At 39.8% G+C, this 24,549-nt stretch overlaps 1 protein-coding gene across 5 annotated transcripts in view; it reads left to right on the plus strand.

The window, feature by feature from the left end:
• The window catches only part of Satb2 (SATB homeobox 2), a 206,846-nt gene that overhangs the window by 23,186 nt on the left and 159,111 nt on the right, over positions 1-24,549 (plus strand). For all 5 annotated transcript variants that reach the window (XM_004653597.2, XM_045148526.1, XM_004653598.2 and 2 more), the window contains one exon: positions 8,943-9,119. In XM_004653597.2, coding sequence (XP_004653654.1) covers positions 8,943-9,119 — 177 coding nt within the window. The remainder of the gene's footprint in view (positions 1-8,942; positions 9,120-24,549) is intronic.

Genomic DNA, 24,549 nt, shown 5'->3' on the forward strand with positions numbered 1-24,549 from the left:
ACTGTAATAGAGGAAAGGAATCTGATATATTTGAATTATGGAAAAATCACTTTGACTACACCATTGGTTCTCAAGACCTATTTGAAATGTGCATTTGTAACGACTATGAAAAGAACCCTAAGAATTTAGTTTCGAATTACAGATGCTCTAGCAGTATTCTATTTGCTTGAAGTTTTCTGTGATATCCAAACTTGTATCTTCTACTTTTTACTATTTTAAAAAAGAACCTTTCAAATTCAAAGGTTAGTTAATAAGTTTAAAGAAGATACTGCTATCATGCCTTGTAGGACATAGGTAGGACTGCTCACAGTGCTGCCTTCCCTCATCCCAGGCCTTGATTGTGGTGTCTGCAGCCCCAGGGCACTGTGTTGCAAGAGTCCCTTAGGAGTTCACCTGGGTGTTTTGTGTTGAAACACTAGCAGTTTCTGCAGTGTGGACATATGCTGTCTGGCCAGCTCCCCTGTACAAAGGGGAGTGCTCCTGAACCCACTGGGGCACATCTTTTCCTAGAAAGCGTTCCTTTTCCACTGGCTGAACATGGTGCAGGAGGTCCACAGTGATGTCTACACATGTGGCAGCCGGGGAGTTTCCAGAAAGCAAGTCAACACTGCCTGTTAATGGAGATGATTGTCTAACTGGAATTAGTATTTTCTTAAATGGAACCACCATTTATTTTGGTCCTGCTATAGGTCAGGCTTGAGGTGGGGTGTGGAGAAATGAAGGCTTATCTTAAAGGTAGGTCTCTCCCTCACACCAGCTACAGAGCAGGCATTGGGGATTGAGTGTGGTGGGTCAGACTCCCAGGTGTAGCTCAGAGTTCTTGTTTAGACAAGCTCCCACAGCGTGCCGCCTGCAAAGGCTCACCACTGTGTCTCTGTCGAGGGGTAGCTGCAGAGTTGGATTTGGAGACAGGGGTTTATCCTTCAGCCTTCATACTGGCTTCAGGCTGAATTTGGATTTCTCAGCTTGGGAACAGGTCTGGAACTAGAGGTGCAGAAAACTGGAACGAGTCTCTTCTTCCTTTTCTACCGCTTGAGGCCTACTTTGAGCCTTTGTGGGATCAGTGATTGAGGACCAAGGTTCATCTCCCTACCCTAGCCTAAGTTTAGTCTTGTTTCTTCTGGTTAATATCAGCTTCAGGGTCACAAAAAAAAAGTAGTATCTGTTTTTACCAGAGAGAATTCTTAGAATAGACTATATCCTGATAATTATTACCAAATCTCTTGTCCCCCCAAATAGTGTGGGAAGTATTAAGGAGTTTTGTTGTTAAAACTTGACATGAGAGCCTGATATGGTGGCACATGCCTTTATTCCCAGCACTTGAGAGGCAGAAGCTGGAGGATCACTGTAATTTCGAGGTCAGCCAGGGACTACATAGTGAATTGCAGGTCAGCCTGGGCTAGAGTGAGATCCTACCTCAAAAAAAAAAAAAAAAGACAGAAACAAACAAACAAACAACCCCCAAAAAAACAAATCAGGAAAAAACTTTACATAAAGGTCTGATCCTAGTTACAAACTGTTTGGTGAAGACGAAATTAAATTTTTGCATTTATGGCTCAGTTTGCCTTTCCTCCTAGTTGTACAATTCACTGAGGTCTTCCTCTTGAGAACCATCCAGAACTTGCTGCTGTCTCACCTGTGTTTTAGGTCCTGCTTCCTCTACCCAGAGAATTAGAGATAAATGAAACAGCAAAGCACGATGTTGTCCTTCAAGAAACTCTCAAGCAAAGGGCAGGAAGAAATCCTGTCTCCTGGCACATATCAGGGAGCCCTGGGGCCTTTGGTTGATCTGTGGACCCTTCGACTCCCTTGTACCCAAATGACACATGTCCTTTTCTCTCAAAATAGATCAACATTTTATTTCTATTTTATTATACTTTTGAAATTTCTTCCATTAAGTTGATTTGGAATGAAATCTGTTTCTCTTGCAGTGAAGATTCAGTCACAGCCTTAACAGTCATTTAGTACTGGAACGCATATGGGGCAGAGGTGTTATAAGTCATCCCCTAGTGCGGCATAGCTGTCTTAAATTTGTGTGAGTCTATGCTGTGAGGTCAGTACAAGGCTCAGTGAGGCTTTTCTCAGAACATGTCTCTGTTGCTGAGTGAAACACAGCTATATATCTGCGGAGTCAAGGCAGACCACCAAGCTAGTCAGTAGCAAAGCGTAGAACCTTTTCTTCATAATGGTGCTGAGGGTTGCACTCAGGGGTTTATACATGCTGGGCAAATGCACTACCCCTGGGCTATACCCCCGCCCCTAAAGTGTAATATCTATGACCCACTTTGGGCCTCTTGTGATCATCTCCCGAGGGAGAGTAGGAAGCTGGAGTAGAATGTAGCTGCCTTAGCTCAGAAGGTTTTGTGCCTGAGAGGAGACAGAAGGACAACGGCGCTGGCAGAAGGGAGACTAGGAAAGACAGACTTAATTCATTTGAATTTTCTCTGGGACCCCAGACAAATGATAGAGGCACTTTCTTCTTCCTTTCTGTTTCTAGTTGCTATTCTTGGCACTCAAATTTGCCTCTCTTGTTTTAGGGTAGGAAGAAAAGGCTAGGGGTTAGTACTTTTGTTCTTGTCACTGACTCAAAGTGTGTCTGTACGTGTGACATAGATACACTGAGATTATGTGATTACAGAGCAAGTAAGTTGTTTCATTTTTGCAATAGGAAAAGATAGTCATCCCTATCTCCCCGGTCTTTGAAAAGCTCCCTGTCATTCTCTCAGCTACATGGAGGAATTAGCTGCAGTCTTTCAAGGGGCTTGGCCTAGGATTTATTTATTGTAAAGGTGGCTGAGTGAGGTACTTTGTTTCAGGCTCAGTTTATGCAAAGACCAGATATGAGAGGCTCTGCCCACAGCCTTTGTAATCTTCAGTAAGCCCTGGTGATAGGACAGATAGACTGAAGCCCCAGGGCAGGGAGTGGTCCTGTGGCTGCCTTCTTTACTGAAATGGGTGGACTTCTAGAACCCTTTGAAACAGAAATGGAGAAAACTTGGCCTGCTATCTTCTTAGACTAGCTCCTGTCATTCAGGGGGAAGTTCCAAGAATGAGGGTGGACCCACAAGACAAAGGGGCCAGAGAAAAGGTTGGAGACTGGACTGTTTCTTGCGCTGCACTGTGACTTGTCTTCTATTTTTGTCAGCTAGTGACAAATGGGCCTGAACCTTTCTGTCTGCCCGGGGTGACTCAGGAGCTGGAGGCCCATTTGGTTCCTGGTTCTTTCAGGCCTGGCACAACACTCATCACCAAGGGGGCCTCAGAAGCTGAATTCCCTTAAGCAGCAGTACAGTCTACTCATCACGCATAGCAAATGGCAAAGCATCCTTTCTGTGGTAAAAGGATCAACCCTCAGGTTTCTGTGAGTGCGTGAGTTTGTGGTTTCGGAAGGAGAGTTTTGGAGTTAGATGGGATAACCTGAATGGCTTTATTCTTCCCTCACTGTGTTTCTAAAGGAGATATTATTTATTCTGCCATAGTTCGGATTATTTTTTAAAGTATTTCTATTTATTTGTTTGCAAGGAGAGAGAGGAGAAGTGGGGGGTGGTAGAGAATGAATATGAATGGGTATGCCAGGGCTTCTTGCTGCTGCATACACAGTCCGGATGCATGTGTTACTTTATGCATCTGACTTTACATGGATAGTGGGGAACTGAACCTGGCCAGCAAGCTTTGCAAGTACGTGCCTTTAATCACTGAGCCCTCTCCTCAGCCCCCTCAGATTATTTATTAAATGAGATTAATAATCTCTTCACATGAAAAATATAGAGAGACTATAAAAGCACCCATGTCATACTTCATACTACTAGCTCCTTTTCTCACTGTTATATTCATCATGGTAGCATTTCCTGAAGACTGTAGATGTTCTTTAAAATGAAAGGAAGGTAACAAAGCCTTTTTCCTAATGAAAGATGAGTTAATATAGTTAGGAATAACTGCCTACAGTTTGCTTTGTGATAAGGAGAGGGACTCACATTTTGGATTTTTTTTTTTCAAGGTAGCTCAGGCTAGCCTAGAATTTACTATGCAGTCTCAGGGTGGCCTCAAACTCTTGGCCTCACCAGTGCTGGGATTAAGGGGATGCACTACCATGCCCAGCTAATTTTACAGTTTTAAACCAGAAGTGTTTCTGATTTTCAAGTCACTTTAGATCTAGAGCATAAAGGAAAACATTGTCACCTAAGGGATATCCAAGAAGTGGTCATGACAGTCTCCCATAAGTATCCTAGTATAAATTCTCGTTACGTTATCCTATGTGAGCAAAACCATTGTGTGAGTACTTGCCAGATTGCTGTGAGTAGTGTTATCTGAGAGAAATATAATGCAAGACACATGTGCAGTTTTACATTTTCTAGTAGCTTGAGTTAAAAGAAGTCAAAGAAACAGATGAAATTAATTTCGATAATATATTTAACTCAGTACATCCAAATGTTATTTCTACATAGCAATTAATTTTTAAAAATTATTCCTGATACATTTATTTTCATTGCTTCTTTGATATCAAGTCATTAAAATTGATTATATTTATGCTTATAGCCCACTGCAATTAAAGATGAGTCATATTTTAAGTACTTAAGAATAGAGTGTGATGTGTTTTAACACTTTACTTTTTTGCCATGGGATATGGTGAGTGCTGTAAGCCAATACTACTTGCATAGCAGGCCATTCTATGATTATTAGCTTCATTGGGTCATCCAGTGATTAGGCCATTCAGTGACTATTATCTTTATTAAAGTAATACTTGTTAGTGTCATGATCATTTTTTCCTCCATGAAATGATATTAATGCTCATATTAAACAAAACATCTTCTCCTGTCTCAGTTCATATGGCTCTTGTGGTTCAGAGAGGCAGTAACAGTGGCTCTTTATAACCATGCATACTTTTTACAGAAGTAACACAATGAAAACAGCAATTTCAGCATCATGACAAACGACAGTGTGAAAATGTGTTTTTCTAATGGAGAGAATTCCAGGCTTATTTTCCCTCTGTGATGACAAAATACAGCATATGTCCCAGTTGCCTGAACATGTCATGATTTTTAGTAAATGGCTGGGGCCCAAGTGCTTGTCCTCCAGATTAAACTACCTGCCTACCTCCTGCAATTGTAAAAGGCTTAACAAGGCTTATGATCAAAAGGTCCAAAGTTCTCTACTTGATCATCTGGAAATGGGTCTGTGCTACAATAAAATAAAAATAATGCCATAAGCTCAAATACAGGGTTACAGCAATGGTTTTACTTTTAAATTTTTACTTTGCTTCTGGATAATTTCTAAATTTGTTGTGAATGCATTTAGTTTGCAATTGCTCTTATTGGAACTTACTTTTTATTCTTCCTATTTTTAATTTACTTTTGAAGCACTTTCTAAACACCCTCCCTATAATTTTCTCTTTTTGCTTGGGGAAAGTGATGATACTAATTGGGTTAATTTTGCTCTTTTTGGGGGGAGGGGTTGTATATTTCTACTCATCCTTTTTTGATTTGCTGTTTTAGACATGTGCTGTTTTTAAAGTTATATTAATCCTATGCTTTAAGTTTTTTATTCCAACACTTCACCTCAATTGTGTTATTTTTATCTCTTTTATAATTATCAGCGGTAATTTCATCCATTTTTCTTACTTTCCTTCTGGAAAATCTGAATTTTTTTGTTTTGTTTTGCTTTTGTTTTTTTGAGGTAGGGTCTCACTCTAGCTCAGGCTGACCTGGAATTCACTATGTAGTCTCAGGGTGACTTCAAACTCATGGTGATCTTCCTACCTCTGCCTCTCAAGTGCCCAGTGAAAATCTGATTTTTCTTATGAAAATCATAATTTTTAAATGGATCAAATTCTAATAAGAAAGTGAATTTTTCTAGGAATTAAATAACCTATTGTGATATTCTTTTTTGTGTCATGTGGTTTGAAGGAGTCTTGTTATATATTTCTGGTTAATAATATTTTATTTTACTAATGACCAAAAGACCTTCAAGTACTCTTTTATTTTAATTTTTTAAGATTTACTTTTATTTATTTATTACAGAGAGAGAGAGAGAAAGAGAGAGAGAGAGAGAGAGAGAGAGAGAGGGAGAGACAGAGAGTGAGAGTGGGCGCGCCAGGGCCTCTAGCCACTTCAGATGAACTCCAGACACGTGTATCTGGCTTATGTGTGTGACATGGAGAATCGAACCTGGGTCCTAAGACTTTGTAGGCATGTGTCTTAACCACTAAGCCATCTCTGCAGCCCAAGTACTCTTTTCTTGTAGACGCTCTCTAATGGTGGGAGAGGAAGGTTCATGATTGTCTCATTCTAAGAAGTTACTGCTGTCTGTCATGCCAGCTGACAATTACTTCCTTCAATCAGTAAGCTAATATGTTTAGGAAATATTTTACTTATGGACAGTTGTACAGTATATCTCCCTACATGTTGTAGGTCCCAGAGCTTTAGTGTTATATTTTGTACCTGATTGTACTGTTAGTATTTTAAAAAATCAATAGGACCCTAAGTGTTTTCAGTTGACTACAAACTTGATTTAGTAATGGGCACATGATTGCTTATGGAGTAGCTAGATTCATTTAAAGATCTTAGCTGTGGTCCCCAGATGTATGATACTCAGATTATGATACTAGGGACTGCACATGGATTTTCAGTATTGAAACTTATGTAGACACCGGTATTCATGGTGACATGGCTTATGGTAGTGCTATCTACATGGCTGTCGTGTGCATATACTTTAGTCACTAAAGGTAGAAATCAGCTTGTTTCCTTGACAAAGATCATACACCAGCAAGTAAGAGTTAAAAGGTCTAAATGGGGGCTATTCCCTGGAGGTAAGGGCTTTCCTGAATGGGCCCTATAAAATGCCATTATGCTTGCTCAAGAAGATTTTACCGTGCTCCCAGCTACACTGAGAAGAGGGCAACAGCAGACTTGTTTCCACTTGTATTCATGGAGCCTAGGGTGATATCTGGTACATAGTGGGTGTTCAGTGAATGAATGCCATACAAATGAAGGATGATAGTAGGGTAATCTGAAAGAAGTCTAATTTATATTAGTTTTACATCTTAAACATATTTTGGAATAAACTTCCATAAATAAGCAAGCATTTCATATGTGAATAATAGTCACAATGAAAAACTGCATTTTAAACAGCATTGTGGAGGCAGGCTATATCCTTTTCTTAACATTGTAATATGCGCCACTCTTTTTTAATTTTTATTTTTTTAATGGATTTTTCAATGTAGGGTCTCATCATAGCTCAGGTTGACCTGGAATTCACTCTGTAGTCTCAGGGTGGCCTCGGACTTACAATGATCCTCCTACCTCTGCCTCCTGGGTGTGCCACCTGGTGTGTGCCACCAAGCTGGCGATATGCTCCACTCTTACTCAGATGCCACGCATAGTGTATTTAACCTGCACAATAATGCTGCTTGTTCTTCTCAAGAGTGACATGGTGTCAGTAGTTGTCCCAGGGATGGTAAGATGAGACTTGTTAGACTGTTTTGCAGTCTTAATAATAATTACCATGAACTCAAATGATAGCAATTCTTAATGAGTATTATTAGTGTTAATAATGACATTTAATAATTATACCCAATACTTATTATCTTTAATAATAATAATTAGCACATGGGAACCAGTTGCACCATTGTATTATCATTAGAACAAAAACTGAAATCTGTAGCTCAGTGGTTTGTATCTCCCTTCACCCTCTGCTTTCCAGAGCAGAATGAGTCAGGAGGCATCTAGGGTCAGGCACAGGGAAGGACTTCTGAAAACCTCTTGTGCATTTTGTGTGTGGGACCCTATTTCCTAGAGACCTTGTTTTCATTGTGAATGCCCTCACCATCACCATCACCATCACCATCACCATCACCATCACCATCATATGCTCTCCTCCCCCTCCCCCTATGCTTGCCTACATATCCTTCATAACTTTTCATTTTTGTTGCACAAAGACCCAGAGCAGATCCTCATCCCATAACATATTAATTTATGTGAATTACGTAGGGCAGAGTCCATGTTTATTGTATGTTGGTAAAACTTTGATCTTCTTCTGCCTTGGAAATGTTTAGATTTAAATGCCTGCATGATTTTTTTTTTTAAATAAAAAGTTTAAAAAAACGTTTGGTGAATTAAACATTTTTTTAAGCTTTTCACACTTTGATACAAAGCAGAGAAATATTTCAGTGACAACAGATTTCAACAGATTTTCAAATAGACTAATTTGCTTGATTCTTTAGGGTAGTTTACTTCTTTTCTCTGCAAACATAAGAAAAGTACTCTTTTTTTCCAATGTTAACTGGTGTTACTGTACAAAATAATAATTCTAAGGAGGTGACGCTTTGAATATGGAAGCATGTTTTATATTAGTTAAATACTTGTTAAGATTTTCATGATCAGGGGATTCTCAGGCTGACTTGATGGCTAGTATACCCAGATTAAAAAGAGAAAAATAACCTAGAGGAAGATTTCTTATAAATCCTTCTTGATCTTCTTTTATATATTCATATAACATCTCAGGCCCTGAAATCAGACATGCCTCACTACTAAGTACCTTAGGAGTAGAAGCTTTGAAGTTCATTTCTAGAAAAAAAAAAAAAGCAGATACAATCTGAAAATGACAGTGTGCATTTGTAGTTAATGATAAAACAGTAGGCACTACAAATTCTAGGGTCGGTAAGATCACCTTGACCTCAAACTGTGCTAGGCCACCTCTGACTGGGGCAGTCTGTGTGTTAATGACTGGAATGTGAGGGTCTGCCTGTGCCCCGAACAATTGTGCTACAGTGGGATGGTAAAGATAGAAGGAAGGGGTGCAGCTCCCCCACAGGACTAAGAAGCCTGCTTAATCTAAACCACTGCCTTCACAGATGAGTGCCTTTGACTGCTGCCCCTTCCCTTCTCCTGGTGACTCAGAATTGCTTTGTAATACCTGTGTTTTGCTCTTGGATTGTGCCCCTCCAGGTTTGATGATTCCTGTCTTTTGTGTGGTGGAGCAGTTGGACGGCTCTCTCGAATATGACAACAGAGAAGAACATGCTGAGTTCGTCTTGGTGAGAAAAGATGTGCTTTTTAGCCAGCTGGTGGAGACGGCGCTCTTGGCCCTGGGGTATTCCCACAGCTCTGCAGCTCAGGCCCAAGGTATTTCATGCTCGCTACTCTTTCCCCTTCAGCCTCCCATGTGCCATGATGGAAGGCAGAATTTGTTCTCCCAAGTAATTTTTCAAACAAAAGAATGGTCAGATGCAGAATCTAATAGTGAGCAGTAGAATGTGTTTTGTAGAGTTGTGCTTCTTTGTTGTTTTGGGGAGTGTTTGACTACTACCAAAGCTATCCAAATTGGTTTGGTCTTTAAAGCAACTGCCATAGGTTTTTGCACATTTGCCACTCCTGGTATTTTCTCTAATTGAGCAAAGTGGTGTTCATAGGGCTAGTGCTGAGATGTTTGATTCCTGATTTATCCAACTTTAATACAGGATTTATAAGCATTCAGGTTTTGAAAGGTATTTATTGCTTTGGGCCTATGGCTTCTGCCTTTTGCCATCAGTTTTTAATTAAACAGAAAGACATGAATGCATCTGATTCTTTTGTATCTTTGAAAACTGTTCTATAGTTTTGATGTAATCCATTCATTTAAAAAAATCACAGTTTCTTTATAATCACTTCTTTTACCTATTTAATTAACTACTAAATTACATCATTATTCCAGTGCATAGAGTCTCTCTTGTTTCTGTCGGAAGCATAGCCCATTGTTCTTTCATGTCAGAGAATTGACAAATAACAACAATGCTCCCCAAACCTTGAATACTGGAAAAAATTTGAGCCAGTGGAATTATTATTCTTGTTTTTCAGCTGAAACAATTAAATTATATAGGTTATGATAATGGTTGTAACTAAGGTGAGAAATGTATTATAACCAGGTGTTATTTGGTACATTAATTTCATGTCTTACAATCTTAAGGTTTGTGTAGGTCCTAGGAATTTCTGCTCTTTCTAGAGTTCCTCTTCACACCCTTCCTAAGAACTATTAGAACCTCAGTGATTCTGTGACACAGCATTGAGAGGTTATGTTTATACAGTTACAAGTGCAAAGACCAAGGACATGGGACTTAAATGTCGAAGCTCTTGGCTCTGATTCTACAAGTAGATCATTATGTTAAATATATATATATGGGGCTGGAGAGATGGCTTAGCGGTTAAGCGCTTGCCTGTGAAGCCTAAGGACCCCGGTTCGAGGCTCGGTTCCCCAGGTCCCATGTTAGCCAGATGTACAAGGGGGCGCACGCATCTGGAGTTCGTTTGCAGAGGCTGGAAGCCCTGGCGCGCCCATTCTTTCTCTCTCCCTCTATCTGTCTTTCTCTCTGTGTCTGTCTCTCTCAAATTAAAAAAAAAAATATATATATATGCTTTTATATACATGATAATTTAGTTCTACCATGAGTCGAGAATGTCTTCCCAGGTGAGGTGTCTGCTGCGTGCAGGTCACCTCTCGTCTCAGTGCAGTCTGTATCCAAGTGTTTGGCTGGCCTGGGTACAGTGGTAACAGTCCAACCCTAGAGTCCACTACTTTCAAAGCATCTCTGTAAAGGATGACTCATTTCCTTGCCCCAACTACTTAGCCTCTTGTGAGGGACTCAGGATTTGGTCCTCAGTAAATTGCATACTGGACACCATTGCTTTTATTTCATGCTATGTGCTTAAATGAAATGAAAGAACTCCCTCCTGTATCCCCACAAACTTTCATGCCATTGTAGGGATGTTTTTCTTTGAATGTAAAGGTCATTGTATCCCTCTGCTAGCATCTTGGTGTGCCAGCTTCCTGCTTGACAGGGCTATCCATCTCAGTTAGCATGGCTGCTCAGCGCGTCGTGAGCTCACATGTGGAACACGAAACACTAAGTGGCCAAGATTTGATTCTTGGCACATGCTGAGGAAAGGGGCTCTGAGGAAATTTGCACATGGGATCCACATTGACTTTCAGTGATGTGGCCTGAGAGTTCTACTCACCAAGGTGAGGTACACTAGCAATAAATATCTACAATGGAGGATTAAACAGAGGACAAGCCAAATGTGATTATTTGCTTCCTCAAAGTTTTGGAAGGCTAAAGTTAACAATTACTATATGATGATGATTATTATTGGTAAGTTGAATCAACATATTGAAGGGGCCCTAGATCACTGAATGCTTTGTGCTATGGCTATGTGGAGATTTTTTGTCACCAGAGCCTGCATTGGAACCTCACAGACTAAGAATAAAAATTGGTTTGTCTATTTTTTATTTTAGTGCTGCCGACTTGTTTTGGGTGAATGGAAAAACTTAAGAATTGTTCATTTTGTGAACAGATGTATTAGGTTTTGTCATTTATGTAATTAAAAGATCAAAACCCTTTGTTTTGGGTAAGTGGAAAGCTTAGAACTGTTCGCTTTTAGAACCAATATATTAGGTCTTTATTGCCATTCCAGTGACTAGGAGAATGTGATTTGCTGTATGTTTATTTCAGATAAAAAGCATGCTTAATAAGACAGTGAGTCATGAATCACATAGACAACAGAGTGCCAAGAGTTGAGGAGAAGCTCAAACTAGATAATACATTTTGGTGACTTAAGGCAGAAGGTTTTTTTGTATGTCCTTTCCCTTTTGTTGTGGTTTGGTCTTGTTCTTCAGTGTTTTTGTAATTCTACCAGTGTCATGGGTCACCCAGGGAACCTCCTGTAGGGGGAATGCCTTTGCCTCGTCTTTTTTTTTTTCTTCACTGGAAGAATTAGGCAGAACTACCCCATAAGGATAGTGACTTCATTGAGCCTCTTTAAAAAACTGAAGTTCTTAAAAGGCGACTTTTTATTTTGATGAGGCCAGATGGTCAGTGACTGTATTGGAAGGGTCTTTCAGATTGCCTCTAAAGGAGTAAACACATCAGCAATGGCATTATTTCAGAATAGAGCTCAAGTCCTAATAGCCAGGGACCACAGTGGTATGAGCATGAGTTGTTTCTTTTCTAAGAGGGTATTTCCTCCAGGTGAGCTGAAAATATTTTATTAAGAAACAATATTTGGGGGCTGAGTGATGGCTTAGTGGTTCAGGTGCTTGTCTGCATAGCCGAAAGATTCAGGACCCACCTAAGCCAGATGCACAAGATGGTGCCTGTGTCTGGAGTTAGTAGTGGCTGGAGGCCATGACACATATATTCTCTCTTTCTGCCTCTTTCTCTCTCTCTCCCCCTATCTTAGTCAGATAAATAAAATTAAAAAAAAATTTTTTAAAAAAGAATACTTGTGTCTCAGGGATAATAGAAATCCTACTAAAACAGTTCAGGGATTCCTCCTCCCATCTTAACATAATTTTTATTTGAAGGATTCAAGAAAGAGAGAATAAGGTACTGGTAACTGTGATAAGTCATAGGAAGTATGTTTCTATGTCCTCTATTTCCCACACATGCCGCTAAATGCATGATCCTTAGGGAGAGGAGATGCGGATTTATCAGACCTGCTGTTACATATGCACAAAGCAGAAAGCTGGCTGACCCTTTGCTTTTCCCAGATCTGTAGACTAAGGTGTAATGCAGTGTACACATCTCCACTGCCTGGAAGACTGTCCATGTCTCTGCATTAAAAGTCCTGGGGTCCTTGGAGGTGGGTTTAACCTGTGGTACTGATGGTACTTGGGGAGCACTAGAGTTCCCCTTCTTTTACCATAAACTAACCATTCACTTTATTCTTTCCTTTTTATCTTCTCAACTTGGCTGTATAAAATGTTCCTTAGTATCCATGAAGCTCCTGCACCATCCAGAGTCCTTTGCTCATGATTAAGCAGTCAGTCATGCTTACCAGCCCAATGGTGGGCTTTGAGAGGAAGTGTCTGATGGAAAGATGATGTCTCACTATACATAACTGACTTCCTTTGCAAGTGGTCATTTTCTCTGTCCTCTGTATTCTGTAAATTTCAAAATAAAATTTAAAATTTATGTTGACTAGAGAATTTTATTTAAAAGCTAAGCAATAAATAAGCAAAAGTGCTTTGTAACTGGTTATTTTGGTGTTAAAACTGTAGGTTCAAGAAGAGGCGTAGTAATTTTCATTTCTCATTTATGTTGCAATAATTATATTTGTGTAGTCATTTTAAATATTTTTGAAAATGGCACAGAAATATGTATTTAGTAAATGTTATATAAGGCAAACAAGGTGTCAAATAGCCTCAATTATATAAAATTCCACATATGTACACAGAAGGAAAACAAAGGAAATATATTCAAATGTGAACAGAGTGGGTAGAAGGATTATACAGGCCTTTTCTTCTGAAAAAAGTAAAAATAAGGATAAATTTATATTTTCTCCATGAATTCTTCTTGGAATAAGTGGGAAGTTTTTCATTTAAAAATTTTATTATTTTATTTATTTGAGAGAGAAATAAAGAGAGAGAGGCCAATAAAGAATGGGCACACCAGGGCCTTCAGCCATTGCAAGTGAACTCCAGACACATAGCCACCTTGTGAATCTGGCTTATGGTCTTGGTGAATAGAAACTGGGTCCTTTGGCTTTGCAGGCAAGCGCCTTAACATGTAAGCCATCTCTCTAGACAGGAAGCTTTTATTTCTACATATTTCTATGTTTTGGTTCACTTTGTCCCAATTTTATCTATAAATGTAGAAACTTACCTAGGGAACAGATACATTTCTGTTGTTTTTTCAGTAGAAGATATAAAAAAAAAAATTCCCAACAAATTTATGAACTCTTGTAATGCACAGGCCAAGGGATTTCTTAGTCAATATTAGTATTAAATAACAATTGAGCAATGACTACATGTCAGGCACTATTCTAAGAGATTTACATGTACAAATTTATCTAATTTTCACACTAGTCTTTTCAAGTCATTTGTTGATCTCTTCCATTTTAAGGAAGAGGACACTGAAGGTAAGGAAGAGTGGTGGTTAGTGACTTTCTCAGGAGCCCAGGCTGATGGGTGGAGAGCTGAGGTCTGCTGCCCTTTGACCTGCCTGGAGTCAGGGTCTTCACCTCAGAGCTACCCTGTGAGGGGGCTGATCTTTAGCAGTTTAGAGCTGGGGTAGTAGCTGTTTCTTATTTAATATTTGTTCTATTTTTAAAAATTTATTCATTGATTTCAGTTTGAGGCAAGGTTTCATTCCATACCCCAGGTGTACCCTGAGCTCGCTTTGCCATCCTCCTGCCTTAGCCTCCTGAGTGCTGGGTTTCAGGGCTGCGTGGTCATGCGGCACACACCCTTTGTTTTTTGATGCCCGCTTGTAAGAGCAAATAAAAGTCCTCATTATTTCAAGTATACAATTCTCGCTTTTTGATCCCACTATAAATATAAAGCATATTTCTTTGCAGTTCTGACCTTTCTGTTAGTTGATTTGACATCTTACCTGCCTGTAATGCATTGGCACCCTTCAAAGTTTTGAGAACAAAGAGTTAGGAAAAACATCCTACTTTCATTGAGTTTGTATTTTAAGTAGACATAAAAATTTAACATGGGGTACTCTTAAAGTTGATTTTTGACCCTCTGAGCTCAAAACTATCCAGTATGAAGTTTCAGAGAATATAAATATGTATAAAATTTGTTTATGAGTTTGGGGCTGATTTATAACTAAATGGTCACTTTATTCTAAAAAAAAAGTATAAAAAATTCCTCTTGTCAGTTTTTGGAAATGGATACACAGATTAAGCTTCCTAGAAATTTCTTGCTTTGTCTCATTAAAGGAAAACTCACTTGTCATTTCTTTTTTTATTTTTATTTATTTATTTGAGAGTGTTACAGCAAGAAAGGCAGAGAGAGAGAGAGAGAGAGAGAGAGAGAAAGAGTGTGTGTGCGCACCAGGGCCTCCAGCCACTGCAAACGAACTCCAGATATGTGTGCCCCCTTGTGCATCTGGCTAACGTGGGTCCTGGGGAATCGAGCCTCGAACCGGGGTCCTTAGGCTTCACAGGCAAGCGCTTAATTGCTATGCCATCTCTCCAGCCCCCACTTGTCATTTCTTTATATAACTTTTTCATTTTAAGAATAGGCCTCTCAATGCTTTGGCTTTTTGAGGTTTTGATGAGGCTCTAGTTTGGTTAGGTACCATTTCTCTAGACTCTCATGACATTGGTGTCTGGCGCTCAGTCACCCATGTTCAGTTATTGTTGGAAAAACAGACAAATGAACGTGGCAGGTGCTGTGAGCTCACGTACATGTTCTAGAAAGTACTGCTTTGCTTTCTTCAAGGCTAGATTCAGAACCCTTCCCTTCCCTTTTAAAGAGTAATAGTACGCAGCACAGTGTGAAGCCCACAGGAATTCAGTAAGTGTGTAGCAAATGGATGGAAACACTTTTTTGAGTTTCATTTCTTTAAATTAAACTCATCTGGATTTTTTTCCTCTAGTATATCACTGTGAAGTTGGTTTTCATTCACAATGTAGATTTTTTTTTTAAAGTGAGAAGTCAAATATACTTTGATTCTGTTGGTCAGCTGTTGTCATTTCCAAGTTAAATTATGCCATGTCCCCATTCGATACTTGATTCTGTTTTGGCTAACAGTTTTTACAAGAATAAAAGCTATTGTTCAAAAGGTACTTACTTGATTGTGGGGATCCAAATTCTTCTGATAAAAATTTCTAGCTATTTTATCAGTGTTGATCTTGGCCTTAAAATTTTTTTTGTTGTTGTTGTTTTTGGAGGTAGGGTCTGCCCTAGCCCAGGCGAACATCAGGGTGGCCTCGAATTCATAGCAATCCTCTTACCTCTGCCTCCCAAATGCTGGGATTAAAGGCCAAGCCTGGCTTTAGGTCTAACGTTTTTTGAGGGCAGTGAATGTAGAGAGAATAAATTCAGTCTATGACCTAGAAACAATGGTAAGATTAAGTAGAATAAGATTTCAAGCCAAAATAGTAAGGACTTAAAAAAAAGTCTTTGTTTATTTATTTATGTACACTTTCCAGTGGACCAGCCCTTCGCATTGTAACACTGGGAAGACCTTTACCTAGAAACTACCTTTACAAGGCATGATGGCACACACCTTTAATCCCAGTACTTGGGTGTAGAGGTAGGAGGATCACCGTGAGTTCAAGGCCAGCCTAAGGCTTCATAATGAATTTCAGGTCAGCCTGGGTTACAGAAGACCCTGCCTCGAAAAAACAAAAACAAACAAACAAGGAAAAAAACAAAAAAGAAACTACCTTTAAGGTAAATTACTTCATTAAATGTGAATAACTTTTCAATTACATAACTTCCCACATGAGCTACTCTGTTATTTATTTATTTTTTTTCCGAGGTAGGGTTTCACTTTGGTCCAGTCTGACCTGAAATTCACTATGTAGTCTCAGGGTGGCCTCAAACTCATGGTGATCCTCCTACCTCTGCCTCCCAAGTGCTGGGATTAAAGGCGTTCACCACCATGCCCGGCCGTTCTTAAATTATCTATGTAACATACACAAATTTGAGAAGCTTCTCATGAAATGTCCATGAACTATTCATACAGGATCCACAGTTAGTGGCTCATATCCAACATTTTCTTCCATCACTGTCCTTAATGATGTGCCTTTCCTTTTCCACTGGGTTACTTTCTTCCCTCACCTTTTCCAGAGGGTCACTCTCAAACACACTCTAGACCTCTTATCTATCTAGATATTTTACTAAATAATGCTAAATGATAAAGACTTTGCCAGGTGTAGTGATGCACACTTATGATTTTGGGAGGCACAGGCAATAAGATTGAGAGTTTTAGGCTAGCCAGGGGTACATAACAATTTTAGGCAATCCTAGGTCACTGATGAAATCCTTTCTTGAAAGCCAAAAATCTAATCCCTTTCAATATACAGCCATAAATGCTATCATGACTTCTAAATTTTTAAAAAATTATCTATTTGCAAGCATAGAGAGAGAGAGGAGAAAGAGAGGAGAGGAGAGGGAGGGAGGGAGGGAGGGAGGGAGAGAGAGAGAGAGAGAGAGAGAGAAAGAGAATATGAATGAGAATGGGCATGCGCATGCCAGGGCCTCTAGCTGCTGCAGCAAAAAACTCAAGATGCATGTACCACTTTGTGTATCTGGCTTTATGTGGGCACTGAATAATTGAACCTGGGTTGTTAAATATTTTATTTATTTATTTATTTTAAGGAGGGGAAGCAAATAAAAAGAGAATGGGTGTACCAGGATCTCTAGCCCTGCAAACGAACTTCAGACACATGCACCACCTTGTGCAACTGGTTTATGTGGGTCCTGGGGAATGGAACCTGGGTTCTTTGGCTAAGCCATTCAAATTTTTGTTTTATTTTTTTCTGTGTAACTTTTTTTTTTTTTTTTTTGAGGTAGGGTCTCACTCTGGCCCAGACTGACCTGGAATTCACTATGGAGTCTCAGAGTGGCCTTGAACTCACGGGGATCCTCCTACCTCTGCCTCCTGAGTGCTGGGATTAAAGGCATGCGCCACCATGCCTGGCTTGTAACATTTTTTTATTAGTTGTGTGCACAATGTATACAGTCATGTTGGTACCATCATCAGCTTCCTCCCTGTCCTCCCGCTTTTAAAAAATATTTTTTTCTCTTTTTATATACTTATAAGCAGAGGGAGAGAGAATGGACACACCAGGGCCTTTTTAAAACAATAAGTTATGTACACAGTGTATATAGTCATGTTGGTACCATCGTTAGCCTCCTCCTTGCCCTTCCCCCTCTGCAGGGTCCTTCCTCATTGGGGAATATGGGTTGTGCATTAGCCTCTCTAAATGAATTCCAGATGCATGTGTCACTTTGTGCATCTGGCTTTGTGTGGGTACTGGGGAATTGAACCTCCTCTCTCTCCTTCCCTCCCTCCCTCTTTTCCTCCCTCTCTCCTTTTTTCTTTCCCTCCCTCTCGTCTCTCCCTCTCTTTCTTTTTTCCTTCATTCCTTCCTTCCTTCCTTCCCCCTTTCTTTCTTCCCTCCCTCCCTCCCTCCCTCCCTCCCTCCCTCCCTCCCTCCCTTCCTTCCTTCCTTCTTTTCTCTTTTTCTCAGTCTCACTCTAGCCCAGGCTGGCCTTAAACTCAGGGTCCCAGAAGCTGGGATTATAGATATGACACCATCACACCCTCTTGATACTCCTTTAATATCATAAGTAGTTAATAAAGGTCCAAAATTTTATAATTACTTTATGTTATTTTTAGTGTTGGTTTATTCAAATCAGGAGTCTTAGGCATCTATGAATTGTATTTGTTGATGTGTCCATTAAGACTTTTTGATTCAGCTAGGAGTGGTGGCACACTCCTTTAATCCCAGCACTCAGGAAGGCAGAGGTGGGAGGATCACCCTGAGTTTGAGGCTGCCCCGAGACTATATAGTGAATTCCAGGTCAGCCTGGGCAAGGCGAGAGACCCTACCTTGGAAAAAAACAGAACAAAAACCCCAGAGAAACAACAACTCTAAAACCTTTTTGATTGTATGGGTTTTTCTATTCTCTTACATTAAACAAACAATTGGCTGGTTGGTTAGCACACCCCTTTAGACCTAGCACTCAGAAAGCTAAGGTGGGAGGATGGCCATGAGTTTCAAGGTCAGCCTGGGCTATCGTGAAACCCTACCTCAAATAAATAAATGAATGAATGAATAACTAAACAAATAGGAAAGAACCCTCTCTGACATTCATTGCTTTAATTCAGAATTATTTTTGTTTGTTAAACTTAATGCCTACCCTCAGCCTATAAATTTCTTCAAATACTATAGTTTTAAGTGAACAATTAGTAAGCTCAATCATCATTTTTTTTTTTTTTTTTTTTTGGTTTTTGGTTTTTGGAGGTAGGGTTTCCCTCTAGCCCAGGAAAACCTAGAACTCATTATGTAGTCTCAGGGTGGCCTCTACCTCACGGCGATCCTCCTACCTCTGCCTTCCGAGTGCTGGGATTAAAGGCGTGCGCCACTAGACTTGGCTCAGTCGTAGTTTTGAAGAGGAGTTCAGAAGTTCACACTTTTCCTTTTGAGGAGGATGTTAAGACATGTAGTCTAGAGCCAAAAGGTTTTCATGCCTTGAAATTTTGACATTTTCCCTATTGAAAATGCTTAAAATCATCTCTCATTTTGTTTTCTCTGCCTATTTCTTTGGTTTACTCCACATTCCCCACCATTTTTTCCCCTTAATTTCTCATTTATGGAAGGATTTTAACAGATTTTTTTTTTCTTTACAGTGGCAAAAGTTTTAGGTCTGGAGAAACTTGTTTTTTAACTTTTCCTTGACAACCTCCATACTAAACCAAACATTTTACAAACAAGTTCTTTAAAAAAAAAATCTAGCCGGGTGTGATGGTACAAGCCTTTAATTGTAGCACTTGGAAGGCAGAGAGGTAGGTGGATCACCATGAGTTCAAGGCCACCCTGAGACTACATAGTGAATTCCAGTTCAGCCTGGGCTTGAGAGAAACCCTACCTCGAAAACCCCCCAAAAAATTTTAAAAAAAACAACAAAAACCAAAAAACAAAAAACTATGGTTCTAAAATGTAGCCTAAAAAAGCTACCTGAAATTGCTATTGCCATGCCTTAGCCCTGTTCAGAGGTAGGTGGGCTAAGATGTAAACCACTGGCTTGTGCATCATAATAATTTAACGGATTTCTCATGCCCTTCTCTCTTGGGCTGTATACTATTAGGTTTTCATATGTGTGTACATCTCTGTGTTCATATGTACTTGACAAGCCCTGAAACACTGTCTTCTAAATAAACACCAAGGGAAAAATAATGATCATATTATCTCCTAGACCATTGTATGGTTAAGATTGAATATCTAATATGAATGTTTATATTTCTGTATCCTTGTTTATGTTGTCATAATAGGTGTTATTTTAAATATATATGTATGTAATTAATGCCCATATGAAGGTCAGCTGATAGAAATATTATCTGTATGGAAATTTAGAAATGGAAAAGACTCTGTCCAACTTGGCTTTTGGGATACTTAGTAGTTGAGCCAATAGTGTTTGGTAAACCCCCCCGAGGGGGGTTGGTGACATGGCTCAGCTGGTAGAGTGTTTGCCTAGAGTGCACAAAGCCCTGGCCTGGTGGTGGGGAGGTAGAGACTGGAAGAGAGAAGCTCAAAGTCAGCATGAGCTTCATAGTGAGTTCAAGGTTAGCCTAAGTGCATGAGACCTTGTCTCAAACAAACAAATAAACAAAGATAAGCAAATAGAAAATACAAAATATTGAGGGCTATGAGTGCAGGGAGATCTGTTACTTTTCCTCTGACCTACAATTTCCTGTGTGTGTGTATGCCCACGTGCCTGTGGAGGTCAGAGGTCAACATTAAGTACCTTTCTCAATCGCCCTCTCCCTTATGTTTTGAGACAGTGTCTCTCATTGAACCTGGAATTCACTGACTTGGCTAGATTAGCTAGCCTGTAAACTCCAGGTATCTTTTTGTCTCTGTTTCCCTAGCTCTGGGATTATGGGCACACACCACCACATGGGTGCTGGGGCTCCAAAAGCTTCATGCTTGTGTGGCAAGCACTTTTCTGATTGAGCCATCTCCCCAGCCCTGACCCTACAATTTCAATTTAAATGTTTATTTAAAAATTTTAGTTAGGCATGGTAATGCACACCTTTAAGTCCAGCACTCTGGAGGCAGAGGTAGGATCACCATGAGTTTGAAGCCAACCTGAGACAACATAGTGAATTTCAGGTCATTCTGGGCCAGAGTGAGACCCTCTTTTGAAAACCAAACAACAACAAAAACAAAAAAAATCCAGTTAGCTGTGGTGGCCTACCACTTATAATCTCACCACTTGGGAGTCAGATGCAGAAGGATTGTCAGTTCAAGGCCAACTTGGTCTACTTAGAGATACATGTTTAGGAGTAGGACAGAGCTACTCATCTGTGCTCTGTGTTCTGACACTTATGAATGATCCAAGTTAAACAGATTGATCTACAAAGACATGCAGCTTTTATTTAATAACTAAATGAATGGATAGTTTCATTTCTTCTTTCTTTTATTATTTTACATATTATTCTATGTTATTGTGTACTTTAATATCTCATTAGCATATCTAGTTTTGAGGTGTTGCAAGTGTCAAACCTATTGTTTAATATTGGTAATACTCTGATACAATTTATATATGCTTAACATTTCATTTATTAAATTCACTATATATGCCTGACTATTTTTCTATAAAATTAGATTTTAAGTGCAAGGTTGAATTGTTTGCTAAGGATCTAGGTCTGAACTGGGCATGATTGTGCATGCTTTTAATTTCAGCACTCAGGAGGCTGAGCTAGGAGGATCACTGTGAACTGAAGGCCAATCTAGGTCTGTTTGTGCTTTCAGAAGATGAGCAGATTCCATCAAGGGTGTTGTTTGGTATAGAACATGTTCATTAAGATACTTATAAATGCACCCATAATGCTTTTTTCTCTTGAGCAAATCCTAAATTTAAAATTATCTATAAAGTTTCAGAGTTTGTAATATGTCATACCATCATTTTCCAACCCTAAGTAGAGTATATTACTTTGAAAATACTTTAAAAATTATTTTTATTTATTGCAGAGAGAGAGAGAGAGAGAGAGAGAGAGAGAGAGAGAGAACACGAATGAATGAATGAATGAATGAATGAATGTGTCTGCCAGGCCCTCTTACTGCCACAAACTACAGATTCATGCACCACTTTGTGCATCTGGCTTTGCGTGGGTACTAGGGAATAAAATCCAAGCTAGAAGGCTTTGTAAGCAAGTGTCCTTAACCACTGAGCAATTTCCCCTGCCCCTGAAAATGCTTTTGAAAAATTTTAATTTATTTTATTCATTTACTTCTGTATGTATATTCCAGAGTCTCTTACCATCTTACAAATTATTTTTTTATTTGAAAGTGACAGACAGAGAGAGAAATAGGCAGATAGAGAGAAAGAGAGACTGGGCGCACCAGGGCTGCCAGCCACTGCAAATGAACTCTAGACGCAAGCGCCCCCTGTGCATCTGGCTAATGTGGGTCCTGGAGAATTGAGCCTCAAACCAGGGTCCTTAGGCTTCACTGGCAAGTACTTAACCGCTAAGCAGTCTCTCTAGCCCATCTCTTTCCATCTTGTTAGCCCAAGTAGAATATATCTTGACATTCATGTTGGGCTCTAAATTATCTTAGCCATGGATAGAGCATTTTGTAATGTTAATTTTTTAAAAGCACTATAATTTTTCTTCTGTTTTGGAAAATAATTGTCATCATTTAAATCGCATAATTTAGTCAATTCTTTGTGAAATTTTCAGAGTTCAGAGTCAGGTCTTTCATTTCCTGTTGTAATATATGTTTTCCATCTATGCCTTGTCCAGATTTTCTCAGATCTAATATTATTGAATTTCTGTGTTCTTATGGGATCACATTCCATTGTTGTCTGCATGGAGTCAGAAAGGGTCATTTATTGCTAACTTTCCATAACCTGGTACCACTGGGACCCTGAGCCATTTGGAACTTCCTCTTCTGTCTGCAGTGTGACTGAGGGAAAGCTGAGTGGTATCAGTGGAAGGCAGGGGTAAAACGGGAGCACTCAGCTGGCTATGTGGCCACACATGGAAACCTTAGTTTGGTTTCCTAGGTGCCAGGGGTATTTTCCTCAACAGTGAGCATTTAAAACCAGCACTTTGAGGGCTGGAGAGATGGCTTAGCACTTAAGTGCTTGCCTGTGAAGCCTAAGGACCCTGGTTCGAGGCTCGATTCCCCGCTACCCACGTTAGTCAGATGCATAAGGAGGCGCACACGTCTGGAGTTCGTTTGCAGTGGCTGGAAGCCCTGTCACGCCTCTTTCTCTCTCTGTCTGTTGCTCTCAAATAAATAAATAAAAATAAACAAAAAATAATTTAAAACCAGCAATTTGAAATGTAGTGTTTTCTTGACTATAGCTGGTAAAATTCTAGAATTCTTAAGTCCAAGCTCTAGAGCATGTGACATTTGCTAGCTCAGAAGCCTTAACTGGTAAAACTGTTTGAGCGTCAGTGCCAAAGAACACAAAGATTGTCTTCGGTGTCTGTTTGGTTTGGGGAAATACCAGTCAGGAGAGAACAGCAAATCTGCACTATTATTTTAAAAGCTCTTTACTCAGGTCAGGGAAACATTCCTACAGGTGATATGCAAATCAGGTAACACCAAGGCCCCCGCTGCTTCCAGCTTGCAGCTCTGGCATGGCAGAGGAATACTGTGGATCTAGTCCATCTGCCGGTTTTCCGTCAAGGAACGGGGTGCTGGAAGGGGGATAGCACATTTCAGACTTCTGTTCTTGATGGTTCAGCTGCATCAGAGAAGTAATGTCTCAGATAAAAGTGTGCTGATATGAGAGACCAGTTAGGAGGGGAAGTTTGTTCTCCATCCAGAGCTCTGATTAGGGCTTCCAACCTCAGATTGTTCTTGAGAATGTATGCACCAGAGGAAAGGTAATAAATAATCTAGAATGTCTTAGGTATTACGAATGTAGTGAACTCTTCTTTTTTTTTTTTTTTCTTTGAAATAGGGTCTCACTCTAGTCCAGACTGACCTGGAATTCACTGTGTAGTCTCAGGGTGCCCTCAAACTCACGGGGATCCTCCTACCTCTGCCACCACACCTGGCTTGCAGTGAACTCTTAAAGGGGTGGCATGACTTCATTTCAAAGAGGCTTGCTTTACATAATTTGCAATGGGAGATATATCAGTATTATTTGGAAAGAAACCACTTTTTAATATCTTTAACATACTGAGTATGGAATCCCAGCACTTGGAAGGCAGAGGTAGGAGGATCCCCATGAGTTTAAGGCCACCCTGAGACTACATAGTGAATTCTAGGTAATCCTGGGCTAGAGTGAGGCCCTACTTTGAAGAAAAAAAAAAGATCCTTAACTTGTTGAGAGCCATTGGAAGATAGAAAAACTACAAGGAAACTTAAATTGCACATCTTGATTCTCTGATTCTATAGTGCTGTAGTTGACTATCACTTCTTTTATCCACTCATTTTTTATCCACTGTGTACAAGGCTATTTAAGTGCTTGCTAACCTTACTATAACCCCAGGACATTCATCCCATCACCCATATTTTATCCACGAGGAAACGGAGGCTCAAAGGGCTAAATGGTTTCACCCACATAAAACACTGTCCCAGTGACTATGCACTCAACCAATATCTATCTGAGTCAGTGGTATTATATTTCTAGTCTGTCAGTAGATCTCAAATTCAAACTTTGCAAGCAAGTATCTTGAGCCACTGGCCCATCTCCCCAGCCCCTAATTTCTATATATTTTTTTAAAATACTTTTTGTTCATTGTTTATTTATTTATTTGAGAGTGACAGACACAGAGAGGAAGACACACACACACACACACACACACACACACACACACACACACATATATATATATATATATATAGAGAGAGAGAGAGAGAGAGAGAGAGAGAGAAAGAGAGAGAATGGGCACACCAGGTCTTCCAGCCACTGCAAACAAACTCCAGATGTGTGTGCCACCTTGTGCATCTGGCTAATGTGGGTCCTGGGGAATGAGCCTCAAACCGGGGTCCTTAGGCTTCACAGGCAAGTGCTTAACTGCTAAATCATCTCTCCATCCCTCTATATTCTTTATTATTATTTTGATACCACATAGCAGTGAAGCTTTTGATC

The sequence above is a fragment of the Jaculus jaculus genome, chromosome 4 (assembly GCF_020740685.1).
Source record: "Jaculus jaculus isolate mJacJac1 chromosome 4, mJacJac1.mat.Y.cur, whole genome shotgun sequence".
Lineage (NCBI taxonomy): Eukaryota > Metazoa > Chordata > Mammalia > Rodentia > Dipodidae > Jaculus > Jaculus jaculus.